General features: G+C 54.2%; 2 protein-coding genes across 2 annotated transcripts in view; one reads left to right on the top strand and one right to left on the bottom strand.

Moving 5' to 3' along the window:
* Bysl (bystin like) overlaps positions 1–5926 on the top strand; it is a 10311-nt gene extending 4385 nt beyond the window's left edge. The window contains exons 3-7 of the mRNA XM_021218111.2: positions 2237–2375; positions 2649–2782; positions 3925–4085; positions 4222–4324; positions 4821–5926. Of these exons, the coding sequence (XP_021073770.1) occupies positions 2237–2375; positions 2649–2782; positions 3925–4085; positions 4222–4324; positions 4821–5166 (883 nt within the window). The 3' untranslated portion in view covers positions 5167–5926. The remainder of the gene's footprint in view (positions 1–2236; positions 2376–2648; positions 2783–3924; positions 4086–4221; positions 4325–4820) is intronic.
* A 1070-nt stretch (positions 5927–6996) lies between these two features.
* Ccnd3 (cyclin D3) lies at positions 6997–13207 on the bottom strand. Its single transcript, XM_021217536.1, has 5 exons — positions 12798–13207; positions 11711–11926; positions 9086–9245; positions 8535–8671; positions 6997–8070 (listed from the first exon to the last, which is right to left on the bottom strand). Exons 1-5 carry the CDS (start codon positions 12993–12995, stop codon positions 7903–7905), a joined length of 879 nt encoding a protein of 292 aa, XP_021073195.1. The 5' UTR covers positions 12996–13207; the 3' UTR covers positions 6997–7902.
* Positions 13208–14164: the final 957 nt, after the last annotated feature.

The following is a 14164-nucleotide window of genomic DNA, read 5'->3' as shown; positions in this document are numbered from 1 at the left end:
CAGCTCCTTGTTATAATTGGGGATCCATTCTGTTGTGTGGCTCATTGCTTAGTCTTTTTTTTTTTTTTTTTTTTAAAGATTAATTTATTTGTTTTATGTATGAGTACACGCTGTAGCTATACAGATGGTTATGAGCCTTCATGTGGTTGTTGGGAGTTGAATTTAGGACCTCTGCTCACTCCGGTCAACCCCGCTCGCTCTGGCCCAAAGATTTATTTACTTATCATACATAAGTACACTGTAGCTGACTTCAGGCACACCAGAAGAGGGTGTCAAATCTCATTATGGGTGGGTGTGAGCCACCTTATGGTTGCTGGGATTTGAACCCAGGACCTTCGGAAGAGCAGTCAGTGCTCTTACCCGCTGAGCCATCTCGCCAGCCCATAGCTTAGTCTGTAACTCAGGGCTTTCCATCTCAGTCACGGTGTTGGGGCTGATAGCAGCTGTCTCTTGACACCTACTCTCCTGATACCAGTAGTGAAAAGTTCTTCTAGGAATTGCCAAATGTTCCCAGAGGGGTTAACACTACCTCTGGGTAGACCCACAGACGTACCCCCATGGGTTGTAAGTGCTACTTCTAAACATGCAGTTATTTAGGTTGCCTATGGTCAGATTCTTGAGCAGATGGATCTGGCCTCATTGAGAGGAGTGGGCTTAAGGCAAAGGGGCTCAACCAGTTTATTTTTTTCAGTGTGGTGTAGTACACCACTATCACTAATAGTACTGTGGTGAGCAGCTTGGGTTCAGAGAACAGAGGAGAACCCTGTCCCTAGATGGTGTCTGACAGCTCTGAGATTAGTCATGGAGTGTGGATGCGTCCCCCAAAGGGCTCTCAGGCAGCACCTCATACCCGGTGGCTCTTGGTCTGACAAACTTAGCAGAATGTTTTCTGCAGTTGCTATACGGAAGCGACGACACAGTGGAAAGGGGCACTCTGAGCAATGGCTGCTGGCATCTTCGGAAACCAGGCTAAGGTCTTTGGGAACACAGCAGTCAGGCCTTGTCACCTAAGGCACGTTGAAGGTTCTGTGAAGCACCCAGACTAGAAGTCGAAAGGCCTAAGTTTACCATTTCCCTGAGAAGAGACTTGTTGACCCTGAGTCTCGGTTCCCCGGGCCTGTGCAGTGCGGGGGGGGGGGGGGGGGGGGGGGAGATAAAAGCACCTGCCACCAGTGCAGACCGCAGGACACAGTCTGGAAAGTCTCCGATTCACTGCTGCCTGGCACTGAAAAAGACCACAGAGAAACGTTTGTCCCTTGTGCTGGAGGCCAGAACCCAGGTCTCATCCTCGCTAGGCAAGTGCTGGGTGAGTAGGCTAGGCTGGCCTTGAACCCCGCCTCTAAGCGCTAGGATGAGAGGTGTGCACCAGCACTGCCTGGCACAGAGCTCCAGTCTGTACTCAGCAGTACTCCCCATTGTGTGAGCAGCAGGAGGTGAGCCTGAAGCAAATGGCCCCCAGGACCTGCTGGCTCACTCTGCGAGTCAGGCCTGCTGCAGTCTTTTACCCTTCAGCTGACTGTCCAGGGTGGTCCTTTTACTTCCCCAGTTTACAGATGGGGAAACTGAGGCTTAGAGGAGTCAAGTGACAGGCCCAGGATCATACAAGGAATAGAAGAGCTGGGGCTGACTTCAGAGTCTAAGGGCCTAACATCCCCACCACTGCTGGCTCTGTCTCAAATGCAGAGACATCCAGGTTCTGTGCTCTGCAACACTTTGAGGAGGCTAAATGGACATAGAGGGGAGCTGAGGCTGTGCGTCCCAGCGAGATTACGATTTGTCAGAGTCCAGGGGAATTATACATTGCTCGCTTCCGGCTTCCCGTACACTAAAATTAGAACAGTGACAGGGATGTGGCCCCTGTGCAAGGACAACGTGCAAGTTTGAAGCATAGATCTCCCTATGAAGACCATGCTGAACTCACCGAGATCTGCCTGCCTCCCTAGTGTTGGGATTAAAGGCTTACACCACCACTGCTGCCTTTCTTTTTTAATAAATGGGGCCAGGCAGTGGGGCGCATACCATTAATCCCAGCCCAAAGGAGGCAGAAACAAGTGGATCTCTGAGTCTGAGGTCAGCCTTGTCTACAGAGCCAGTTCTAAGACAGGCAAAGCTATGCAGAGACACCCTGTGTCCAACAACAACAACAACAAAGATAACGAACAGGTTGAGGAGACTTTACAGTTTCATGGAAAGTGACCCCAGTTCTTTCCACCTCTCTTTCCCCGTGTCCCCATAGGCGCACTCTGGCTGACATCATCATGGAGAAGTTGACTGAGAAGCAGACAGAGGTGGAGACTGTCATGTCAGAGGTATCGGGTTTCCCTATGCCTCAGCTGGATCCCCGGGTCCTGGAAGTGTACCGAGGAGTCCGGGAGGTAAGAGCTAAGCGGTGTATGTGCTGGGATACCCTGTCTCGGGTGGGCTCTAATCCATGGCCCCCACCAAATAAGCCATGGCGATTGGGGACAGGATTGGGGCAGAGCTGATAGGTCCGGGTTCTTGTACTGCCTCTTACTGAGCCTGGAAGTCTACTAAACTCTGGTCAACTCCGGTCACCTGGAGAATGAGTCTGGATGGTTCTGGAGATGAGTGAGCGACAGGGCCAGGACCCCAAGCACAGTTGGTGATTTTGCTTCTCTCTTCCCCAGGTGTTATGTAAGTACCGCAGTGGGAAACTGCCCAAGGCTTTTAAGATCATCCCTGCACTGTCCAACTGGGAGCAGATCCTTTATGTCACTGAGCCTGAGGCCTGGACTGCAGCTGCCATGTACCAAGCCACCAGGTAGCATTGATGGGCCAGGGTGGCAGGGTGTGGGGTGTGGCCAATGGGTTTATTCCTGGTGTTCTCTTAACTTTTGCTCTTTCTGGGGGGTTTTAAAACTATTTTCAGGTGTGACTATAGATATTCAAGTTTGATTTTAGATTCCATTTTCTTGTATGTCATTTTCCATATTTTGGTTTTTCGAGACAGAATTTTTCTGTGTATCCCTGGCTGTCCTGGAACTCACTCTATAGAGCAGGCTATCCTCGAACTCAGTCACTTTCAGTCTTGTTGGGTTTTGGTTTTGAGTTTATTAGAGGGGAAACTTTATTGTCTGTTGGTTTTTATTTTATTTTATTTTAGGATTTATTATCTATACAGTATTCTGTCTACATATATGCCTACAGGCCAGAAGAGGGCATCAGATCTCATTATAGATGTCTGTGAGCCACCGTGTGGCTGCTGGGAATTGAACTCAAGGCCTCTGGAAGAGCAGGCAGTGCTCTTAACCTTTGAGCCATCTCTCTAGCCCCCTGTTCTTGCGTTTTTCATGACCAAGTCCTGTGGTACACTTCAGTGGGAAGGGCTTTCACTCCCGTGCTACAGCTCTGCTGTGGGAGAACAGCCTGACAGTTCTGATTCTCTTGAGTAGCCCACACAAATAGCCTGGGGAAGTAGCTCAAGGTGCCCCGCTTAAATAATACACGCCAGGCTTCAGGCTCCAGTAGCAGCATTTTTAAGAAAAACACTGGCTGGAGAGATGGCTCAACGGTTAAGAGCACTGACTACTCCTCCAGAGGTCCTGAGTTCAATTCCCAGTAATCACATGGTGGCTCACAACCATCTGTAATGGGATACAATCTGAAGACACCTACAGTGTACTCATGTAAATAAAAATAAATAAATATCTTTTTTAAAAGAAGGAAGGAAGGAAGACAGGAAGACAAAAACACAAGGGGCGAGAGATGGCTCAACTGTACATCTATGGCCATCTTCTACCTCTTTAAGCTGACCTGGGTGTGTGTGCACTCAAGTCCCACGTGCCTTCTCTGAAGTGATATCCCCGTGTCTTACCATAAAACCTCTCGAATGCACCATCCGTGATGATTCTTAAAGGGCCAGGGCCAGGCTCTCTGGTAACTTGGAAACTCCCACCCTGCTAGGATTTTTGCCTCTAACCTGAAGGAGCGCATGGCTCAGCGCTTCTACAACCTTGTCCTGCTTCCCCGAGTGCGAGATGACATTGCTGAATACAAACGACTCAACTTTCACCTCTACATGGCGCTCAAGAAGGCCCTGTTCAAGCCTGGAGCCTGGTTCAAAGGTAGAGTGGAGGGGAGAAAGGAGGGGCGGGGCTCTTGCTTAGCGGTTCATTGGTGGCCCTTGATGACTGGGGCTGCTGGGGGCTGCGCCTCACTTCCCTCACCCTGGACTAAGCCACTGCATCTGACTCTGCCTAGGAATCCTGATCCCGCTGTGTGAGTCCGGCACCTGTACCCTCCGAGAAGCCATCATCGTGGGCAGCATCATCACCAAGTGCTCCATCCCCGTGCTGCACTCCAGGTACTGGTGGGGAGGTGGAGGAGGATGGTCAGAGAGGAACCGTAGAGAGGCCAGAACTTGGTCATGAGGGTGCGAGTGGAGAGTGAGCTATGATTACCTCGCGTCTGTGGCCTGTTGATGCCAGTGGGTGTATGATTGCTCCAACAGAATAGTAGGTCTTCAAGAGCAGGGTTGGGGGCCTGGTACGTAGTATAATTGAATGAATGCATGTGTAAATGGGCATCTAGGAAGAAAGTGTGCTAAAAAGTGGGGATGGCGAAACATTTGGACATACTCTGTAGTTAAACACAGGGGTTGCTTGCTCTCCAAGCCAGAGGCAGAGGTGTGGGTGGGGCAGATGGATAGAGAGGGTAAAGAGACTGACTCTCCGTAGCATAGTAATGAACAGGTGAGCAGCCTGTGGTGGCCCCCTTGGGAACTCGGAAGTAAGGCTATGTCTAGGAAGAGGACTCCCATAGGTGTGGCCTAATTCCCGTGACTCTGCCTTCCCTTCCAGTGCAGCCATGCTGAAGATCGCTGAAATGGAATACAGCGGTGCCAACAGCATCTTCCTGCGCCTGCTGCTGGATAAGAAGTACGCATTGCCCTACCGCGTGCTTGACGCTCTCGTCTTCCACTTTCTGGCCTTCCGGACGGAGAAGCGCCAGCTGCCTGTGCTCTGGCACCAGTGCCTGCTGACACTAGCACAGCGCTACAAGGCCGACCTGGCCACGGAACAGAAGGAGGCCCTCCTGGAACTGCTTCGGCTGCAGCCCCACCCGCAGCTGTCCCCTGAAATCAGGCGTGAGCTTCAGAGTGCAGTCCCCAGAGACGTGGAGGATGGTGGTGTCACCATGGAATGAGAACAGTCACTTGTGTTGGCCCAGGGGGCGCGGGAGGACCCCAGGACCCCAGCTGGTGTAGACCTAGGTCAAGACACTGCATCTGGTGGGCTTTCTCTGCCGTCGTAGACTTCGGTCCCTGAGCTAACTGGAGTTACCTCAGTTCAGTCAGCAGCCCCACAACCCACCTGGCACTTGGTATAAGGGCTGCTCTCTCCAGATACCGTGTAAGCTTGCTGGGGTGCGGAGAAAACAGGTAGTTATTTATTGCAGCTCTTGTGTTTCGGTCCCTGAAGGTTCCTGCCTCTCTCCACCCTCACCCCACGGGGAGCGGTTGGGAGTCACTACTGGCTCTTCCCAACTCAGAAGAGTGGGTTCTTCTCACAGAACCCTCACCCCACCTTATTCTTCAAAGGAGTGTCTCTAGACTCTTGCTTCCTTTGTTCTTCACAGGGAGAATGTGCGGACACGCCCCTGACTCTTAACAGGACATACAGTCAGGGACTATTTTAGGGAGGCCAGATTCTGCTGCCATGTTGGAAAGGTGTCTGTTGGAAAAGTGGCAGTTGTTCACCATCAGGGAAGACTATATTGCAGGAGCAGGCCCTTGCTAGGGGACAGTGACACAACAAAATCAGGAAAAAATGGGATTTCCTCCTAGCTATGGAGAGCAACCAGAACTTTAGGCTGGCTGAGACGCCAGGTCAGGTTTTAAGACAGGGTTTCCCTGTGTATCCTTGCCTGTCCTGGAACTCATGTAGGCCAGGCTGGCCCTGAATTTGACGACCCACCTGCCTGATGGCTCAGCTGTTAAGAGGCTAGCCCCCCCCCCCCCAAAAAAAAAGTAGCCGGGCGTGGTGGTGCACGCCTTTAATCCCAGCACTTGGGAGGCAGAGGCAGGCGGATTTCTGAGTTAGAGGTCAGCCTGGTCTACAAAGTGAGTTCCAGGACAGCCAGGGCTACACAGAGAAACCCTATCTCGAAAAACCAAAACAAAACAAAAAAAAAGAGGCTAGGCTCACAATCTTTGTATTTTTTAATGGCCTGAGAAAATATGTATGAAATGTTAATAGCAGTCAACCATGGATCTGTAAGTTTGAGGCCAGCCACTGCTAGCCATACAACGAGAACCCCTTAGACCAATCACGTTCACTTTTGAAAAGGTGTGTCTATAACAATCTAGTTTGCGTATCTGGAAAGTTTTGGCCTGTTGAGTTCATATTTGCTTACCCGGTAGATCATCTTGGAAACATTGGGTAAAAGCAAAGAGAAGAACCTAGCTCAGCCCAACTGAATTACTCCCTCCCTCTCGCTTCCTCTCTCTCTCTCTCTCTCTCTCTCTCTCTCTCTCTCTCTCTCTCTCTCACACACACACACATACACACACACACACACACACAGCTTGCTTCTCTGCAGCACTGAGGATGGGCCTGCCTCCCTGCTAGGGGAAGTGCTTCCAGCCACACCCTGACCCCATTCATCCGGTTTTGTTTTTTAATGCATTCTGAGCTTTGTGCCTCAGCATCAGATCCCTGAGACAGGAGTTAAGAAAATGGCAGTTAGCTGCTGGGAATTCAACCCAGGCTCTCAGGAGGAGCCAGTGCTGTTGCTGAGCCACAGTTCTGCACTATGTAGCACAGGTGAGCCCTCTTCCTCTGTCTGCCCTGAGTGTGCTAAGGATCATAGGGTTTTACGTAAAAGTGTCCAGCCCTGTCTCCCATGAGCCCTCTGGGTAGCGCTGGCTACTCCTTAGCACTTGGTTAACGTGCACAGGGAAAGCAGGTCATGCTGCCTAGGCCACAGCTTTCTGACCCCAGCTCCCACACAACCCCAGGGATCACAAGAGCCACCTTTATTCCGAAATCTTTATTAAGGCAGCATGATAGAAATGGGCCACCAGCCCAAACCTTGTGGCCCGAGGAAAGACCTGTGTCCCTAGGGCTTGCCCTCTCTCCAGATAGCTCGGTCACCTCCACCGCATCCGTCCATCCCAACCTGAACCCCGCTCCAATGACGATGAGGTGGAAGGGTAAGGAGAGGAAGGCATGACCCCATCCCAGGCTGTAGCAGCTCCTGGGCCACAAAGCAGTAGCAGAGGGGAAGGGGAGGGAAAGCAACCGCCAGGGTTACCACCACTTGTGGGGTACAGGCCTCACTGTACCCTCTTACAGTTGTATTCAAGGCAATAAATTAAAATGACCATTGGCACCCCTCAAGACCCCTCCATCCCAGAAGCTAAGCGGGAAGCAAAGCGACAATGTGTGGTTCTCGCTCTTCTGGCCAAAGCCTAGGCTGGTCCCTCTAAAAGCAGCTGGAGTGGGGATTACACAGAGGCCATCTAGGGCGGCTATCAGGATGCCGGAAGGACCCTGCGAGGGCCAACACCTTTGGAAGGTACTGGGGCGTTTTGGCAACTGAGAAGGTTGGAGCCCCAGACAGAAGAGGGACTCAAAAGAAATGCTGGTGTGTGGATTTTACCTGTTTGTATTCCTCTGACCATCATGGCCCAGGACAGCCAAGCTGGTTGAGTGGGAAGGAAGAGGGGCTGACTGGCCATGAAGACGCCCCTCATGACCAAGCAGCCCCTTAGTGCACACTGTGGGGATAGGCAGGACCTGGCCCCTTGGGCTTTGTGAGGGGGAAGGAGAGCACCCCCCCCTCGGGCTTCAGATATGGCATGGATTGTTCTAGAGGCAGGGAGGGGGTGGCAGGGGCCCCTCCTCTGCTTGGTGGCCACCTGAGAGGGCCTGTCTCAAGCTACAGGTGAATGGCTGTGACATCTGTGGGAGTGCTGGTCTGACTGGGCCCCTGGCTGCTAGAGCCCCGGGGGGCTTTGGGCACCGGGCTGGGGGCTGTCTGAGCAGCTTCCCTGAGGCTCTCCCTGAGGGCAGCTTCGATCTGCTCCTGGCAGGCACGCAGGCAATCCTAGAAGAAAAACAAGGTCATTCATCCAAGGGTCTCTCTCTCTCTCTCTCTCTCTCTCTCTCCCTCACTGCACTGACAGCAGGTAGGTGGAAGGGAAAGGCCACCCCCTGTGCACCGGGAAGTCTGGGGAGGTTAGGCCACAGCCCAGCCCAGGAATCAGGTCTTGAGTTCTCAGAAACTGGCAAGAGGATGTGGCAAGGGTGTGAGAGCAACCCTGCATCTGACACCAAGTCCCCCACCCCTGGCCGCGACACAGCACTTGTCAAGAGAAGGGCATCTACACGCCGAGTGTCCTTCACCCCACCCACTCCTCTCCAGACTGGCACAGGAGATAAAAGGCCAGAGAAGCAGGCAAGAGCATACAATCGGAGTTGGGGGGGCAGGGTGGATGGCGCCCTCTGCTGGGGATTCGGAGGAAGAGCTTTTTTTTTTTTTTTTTTTGTGACCCGGGCCCTGAGTCTTACCACTTCAGTGCCTGTGATCCCGGCAAGCAACTCTGTGAGCTCATCTGCAGACATAGAGCAGGCGCCTAGGCCTAGCACTGCCGCCCCAATGCTGCCTGTGGCGATCATGGATGGAGGATACATCGCAAAGGTGTAATCTGGGGAAAGAGAGGGATCCATGAGAAGGGCACTCTCCCACCCCACCCCACCCCACCCCCGGTGGTGGATGGGGTGATACTGAGCCACGGGGAGAAGGAGGCAGATCCCAGGGAGGAGAGGGTTTGCTGTGTGCTCACGCTGCTGGCCATTTGACTGAGAAACGCACACTATCACTGACCCACCAGACAGCAGCCCGACCTTCTCCGATATGAGCAAACAAACTTTCCGCCTACCCAAGGTGTACCTGGCCAGGAACTAGAAAATATCCAAAACCCTGCTAGGAAGACCTTAGGCAGGTAACTATTCACTATTCCCAGGGTCACCGTACACGCGTCTGCGTACTGAAACCATCTCCTGGCTGCTACTACAAATCCTTCCCCAAACCCCCCAATTTCCCCCAAGCTGGTTCCTACCTGTAGCACAGAGGGCCAGAAAGGTCTGGGCATGCTTTTTGACCAAGGCCTGCCGGTCACTGGGCAGAGACAGGCGGTGCAGAATCAGGGCCAGGAAGTCGTGCGCAATCACAGCAGCCAGGTCCCACTTGAGCTTCCCCAGGACCAGCACCTCCCACTCCTGGGGGTTAGGGAAGGAACATGGAGTCAGCAGCCGCCGCCGCCGCCGCCAAGGGGGCCTGAGAATTTGACAGTCCTGCCTCTGGCTTCAGGGGCTGGCGCTGAGGAGTGATGGGTCTGGGGCAGGGAAGATCTAGGGGCACGCACTTAAGCATCTATTGATCGTTACTAGGCGCTAGAATGACCTGAATTTATCCCTTTTAATCCTCCCATGAGTCTGAGGCTGACGTGAGTTGAAACAGACCAACTCTAAATTCCACAGGCTTCGGGAATCTCTTCCCCAACATCACAGCCAGGTCTCTTAGACCAAAAAAACCGAGCAGAAAGCCGTCCCTAAGGTTCCTCAAAGAGGAGGTTGCCCAACCCAACCCACGCCCCCTTTGTGGGACATCATGGGTGGGTCCTGTCTCCAGACGAGGGAGTCCAAGCCAAACAGGATGAATCCAGATGACCCCAGAGAAGCCCGTCCAAGCCTACATGACCATTCAGAGGTCTTAGGAGGTTAGGAGCCCCAACCTCAGTCTACTCATGTGAAGTTCCTAGCCCTGGCCCGAAGCTGCACTTCCGAGTTGCATACAGGAGGATTTCTTCATTGTTTTATCTCAGGAAGGAACTCATGGGTTTGACTCCTCACTGAGGTAGAAATGTCCGCCCCACCCAGCCTCTTCCAGGACCCCCCCCAGCAACAGCTGTCCCCCTCTTTGTCCCATGACCTAGGTGTCAGCCCCAGGCTCCTTACAGAACCCCACAGAAATACAGCCTGGACTAGAGCCAGAGGTAAGGCAAGGAAGCTTGCATTTTGCACCCAGGGCTCTATCCTATTAATCAAATAGCATCCAGTCTTTATGGGGACACCCCAATGGCAACCAGTAGCCCTCACTAGGTGGGCACCCTCCCCTGTATCCAGACGACATGAAAACCCCAGCCCTACCCCAAGAACATAGGAGCTGAGCTGGCAGCACCAAACCCATCCCTGCCTTCAAGGCGCTCTGGTCGGAATTTTCCCCTCCTTGCTGGGGCCTCTGCTCTGCTGTGTGGATTTAGACTGCTGGAGTTCTTGGAGTCCCTCACAACTCTGACCGCAGGCCACTCACAGCTCAGGGCCTTGAGCAGGAGAAGGGCTTTGCCTATTCTGAAAATCTCCCCTCACACACAGCCATGTAGACCACCCTTAATCTCTTCACAAAGAATAAGTCTTCTACCTCCCAACCTCAATCCCTCAAAAAACCTCGTGCTGCCTGGCTCTGGAAACTAGATTCATCACAAAGAGCCGTGGGGCCTCCCGGATTCCCAACTCAGGCCTCCCATCCGTGAGAGCTGCTTGACAGGAAGAGGAATCCAGTTCCCCGACTCACAGCAGTCAGGGGCCCCAGTACCCTAGCTTCCCAGCCAGCCAATCACAGGAGTCTGGCTGCTGCCCTCCTCCCTAGGAGATGGGGCCCAGAGACTCCTCTGAGGGTCAGGGAAGGCTTGGCCAGCCACAGAACAAGGTGGAGGGAGGTGCCCGCTCACCCACCCTCTCCCCCAGACCCTGTGGGAGATGATGTTCATGTTCCCTTCCAGATCCAAGCAGATCCTCCACCTCCTCCCATGACTCCTCCGGGGCTGGGCAGAACCCAACCGATTTTTGCCCCGCCTGGAGGAGCCCAGCCCAAGTTCCCAGCAAGAGGCCCCAAGGAGCCACTTCCCAAACCACAGGAGTGACAGCAGCTCCCCACAGGGTTATGAAAGCCCTCGGTCTGAGTGGGAGGGCCAGGGGACCGGCATCATTATCACATCGGAAGCAGCTGCAGCTCAGCTCCCTGTCTGTCTCAGCTCTGGCCTTTGGCTGAGCAGCAAAGGGAGAAACTTCCACCGGCCCAGAGCAGCTGCTCGAGTTTTTCAGAAGGAAGACAGGGGGGGGGGGGGCTAGTAAGGAGCGGTGTCTTCGGGGCTAGGGGGGAAAAGGGATGAAAACACCTCAGCGCCTCCTTCCAGCGAGCAGGGCCTGGCTTTAATCAGCTCCGGGAGGCTTTTCCATCACAAAGTCCACACGGGGATAAAGAACTCATGCAAGGCAGCCCCCTCCCCCACGTGAAGCACATTCCACTCCGGTGGGGGTGTGCAGACATGCCCTGCTGCTGCCAATAAATAACTCACGGTGGCTGTGTAAACCCAGAGGCAAAGTACTGGTGTATAGACCCGCAATTGGACTTGTTACTATCTGGGGGGTGGGGGGGATGGGCGAGGGCGGGGGGTGGGGGGACGAGTTAGGAGTGGAACCCCACTGCGGTCAGAGGAAAGGGGTTCGTTTAGTTTTAAGCTTGCAGCCGAAGCTCCACTACTACACTACAAGGCCTTTGTCCCAAAATACCAGGCAGGGGCGAAGGGAGGGTTGGTGGGTGAGGGGGTGAGCTTGGCTTTTCTTTTACTAGTACATAGGGCAATCGTATGTTTGGTTGGAGGGGGGGGAGATTCTGCACGCACCCGCAACTGCCATGGAGCCACAGCCTGGTCCGTATAGATGCAAAGCTTCTCAATGGTCAGGGGCGTGGTTTCGCGCAGCTTGGAGGCCAGCAACAGGCAGACGGTACCTAGAAGCTGCAATTGAGCCTTTCGGGTGGGGACGCAGGACAGGTAGCGATCCAGGTAGTTCATAGCCAGAGGGAAGACATCCTCCTCGCAGCGCTGCTCCTCACACACCTGAGGGAGGGCGCACGAGTCATTGCTAGGGAAAGACCAAGTGAAACGCGACAGCATGGAGAAGGCGGGGGGGGGGAAGAGTGGAATGTGGAGCAAAAAAATAAGCCGAGAAGGGATAAACTTAGAGCGACAAGTATCAATAACCGAGGAGGATGTGCCCTCCCCAAGGTGACCCCCCCACTTCCTCTGCATGGTCTCCTCCCCACCCCGGAGTAGGGGGTGTAGAAGAGAGAAGCCCAGGCTCACGAAGGATTCCAGACTCCCCTCCCCCACGGCGAGCGGAAGGGGGACGGAAGGGTCACCTAGAGAGAATTGGGACCTTACCCTCATTACCGCCACCCACTGCACACACACTCCCAGGGGGAAGGGAGGGAACTCCTGCCGCGGTCTCCGGCACTTTTCATTTCCCTGTGGACCGGAACCGAGCCTGCGCCACCCCCACCCACCAGTTTCCCCCGCCAGAACCCCGCGATAGACACAGGAACCAGTTCTGGGGCGAAGGCGGTCGAGGCCAGGTCCAAACGCGCCCTCCAGAGAGCACCGGGTGAGGAAGGAAGCAGGAGACACCGAGGAAAGCCACAGGGGAAAGAGTGGCCCTTAGCCCGCTTTCCCGATCCAAAGTGAAGCTTAGTTACAGTGCCAAGTGACTGGAAGTCACAGAAACCGATCAGGATTGGGGAAAGGAAAGGGACAGAACGCAGGCAGCTGCTTAGGGCGCTTGTGTGAAAAGGCCAGGCCCCACGTAGTCTGGGCCGCCAAAGCATCTTGCAGATTGTGGTCGGGATCGCAAAGCTCCGACAGGGAAAGTTCAATTTGTCCCAGAGCCGGGGGTGGGGGTGGGGTGAGGAGAGGGGACCCGTCCGGGCTTTACCTCCAGCATCCAGTATGCCAGCATCTTCCGCATGTGCGGCTTGATCTCCTTTTGCACGCACTGGAAGTAGGAGGCTCGCGGCACGTAGCGCTCCTCCAAGCGGAGCAAACTCTGCAGGACACGCTGGTCCCCAAGCAGCCGCGGGTCGGGCCCGGCCCGGGGCGCGTGCCGGGTGCCCTCGCAACACAGCAGCTCCATCCTGCGATGGCTCACGGGTGGGAGAGCAAGAGTGCGGGCTAGCAAGTCCTAGGAGAAGCGACGCGCGTGAGGGAGAGCGCGGGGTGCGGGCGGGTCTGGCGCTGGCGCTGGCGCTGGCACTGTGCGGAGAAGCCCCAGCCCGCCCGCCACCCGCGCGCACCGCTTCCCTGACAGGCGCCCCGCCCCTCGCGACGATGTAGCAACCGTGGAATGCTCCGACGTCACAACGTTCTAAGGGGCGGGGCCGCAGTCGGAAAGGGCTGGCGGGCGCTATACCCTCCCTCCCTCTCCGCAGCCCCATTGGTCCGCTGGGCTCCGGCCCGCGGGCTTCCGGGCCCTCGGGTCCCTTCTGACCAAGAGGGTAGAGAGAACTTTCTGGGAGGGTACCCTCTTCCCCATCAATGGGCCCTGTCGCGATTCTAGCCACCCAGGAAACAACTAGTCGCCAAAAGTTATTCCTTCGCGTATACGTCCTAGTTCTTTGCTCTAGGGAATGTGGTCATAACTTTGTACATAGTTGGGTCACTCCTTCCCTAAAGTGGCTTCTAGGAATGGCCTCGAGTTGGGCTTTATTTTGCCATGAAACTGAGGCACAGTAGTAGCTGCAAAGATCTCATTGTTAGTCCCTCGCGAAACTTGGCTTAGAATCTTGTCTACTTAAACGAACTCCGCAGGGCTGCAGAGCAGCAATCTGGGAGCAGAGCAGAAATGTAGCTTTCTGGCCCATTCAATGGCTCAGAGAGTAAACTATCCTGGCATTAAGTCTGACAACCTGAGTGTGATCCCTGGGACCCACATGGTGGAAGAGAAGAGAGCAACTCCCGTAAGTTGTCCTCTGACTTCGACACCAAGGCTGTATAGCATGTGCGTGCACAGCTGCATGCACATACACAATAAAAATAAAGAGCAAAAGAAGAAATGCAGTTTCTCAGGTCTGCTGAGTGGAACACTGCATTACTCCAACGGAGGTGTGAGCAGTGTTGGTCAAAATCTGCATATTGAAAAAGCCATTCGGAGCTGGGTGTGGTGGAACAAGCCCTTAATCTCAGAACCAGGGAAGTGACAGTTAACACCAAGATCCACTATCCACTCACTATTCAGACACTTCAAGGCCAGCCTAGAGACTCTCTCTCTCTCTCTCTCTCTCTCTCTCTCTCTCTCTCTCTCTC

The sequence above is a fragment of the Mus pahari genome, chromosome 18, assembly GCF_900095145.1.
Source record: "Mus pahari chromosome 18, PAHARI_EIJ_v1.1, whole genome shotgun sequence".
Taxonomy (NCBI): domain Eukaryota; kingdom Metazoa; phylum Chordata; class Mammalia; order Rodentia; family Muridae; genus Mus; species Mus pahari.
The sequence above is the reverse complement of the archived record's forward strand: the minus strand, read 5'-3'. Positions and strand labels throughout refer to the sequence as shown.

Coding starts and splice junctions, on each gene's coding strand:
- Ccnd3 (XM_021217536.1), bottom strand. CDS start 12,995: ATGGAGCTGCTGTGTTGCGAGGGCACCCGGCACGCGCCCCGGGCCGGG. Junction 8,672..9,085: donor TCTGGCCCTCTGTGCTACAG/GTAGGAACCAGC, acceptor CTCTTTCCCCAG/ATTACACCTTTGCGATGTAT. Junction 8,071..8,534: donor GGATCACAGGCACTGAAGTG/GTAAGACTCAGG, acceptor TTTTTCTTCTAG/GATTGCCTGCGTGCCTGCCA.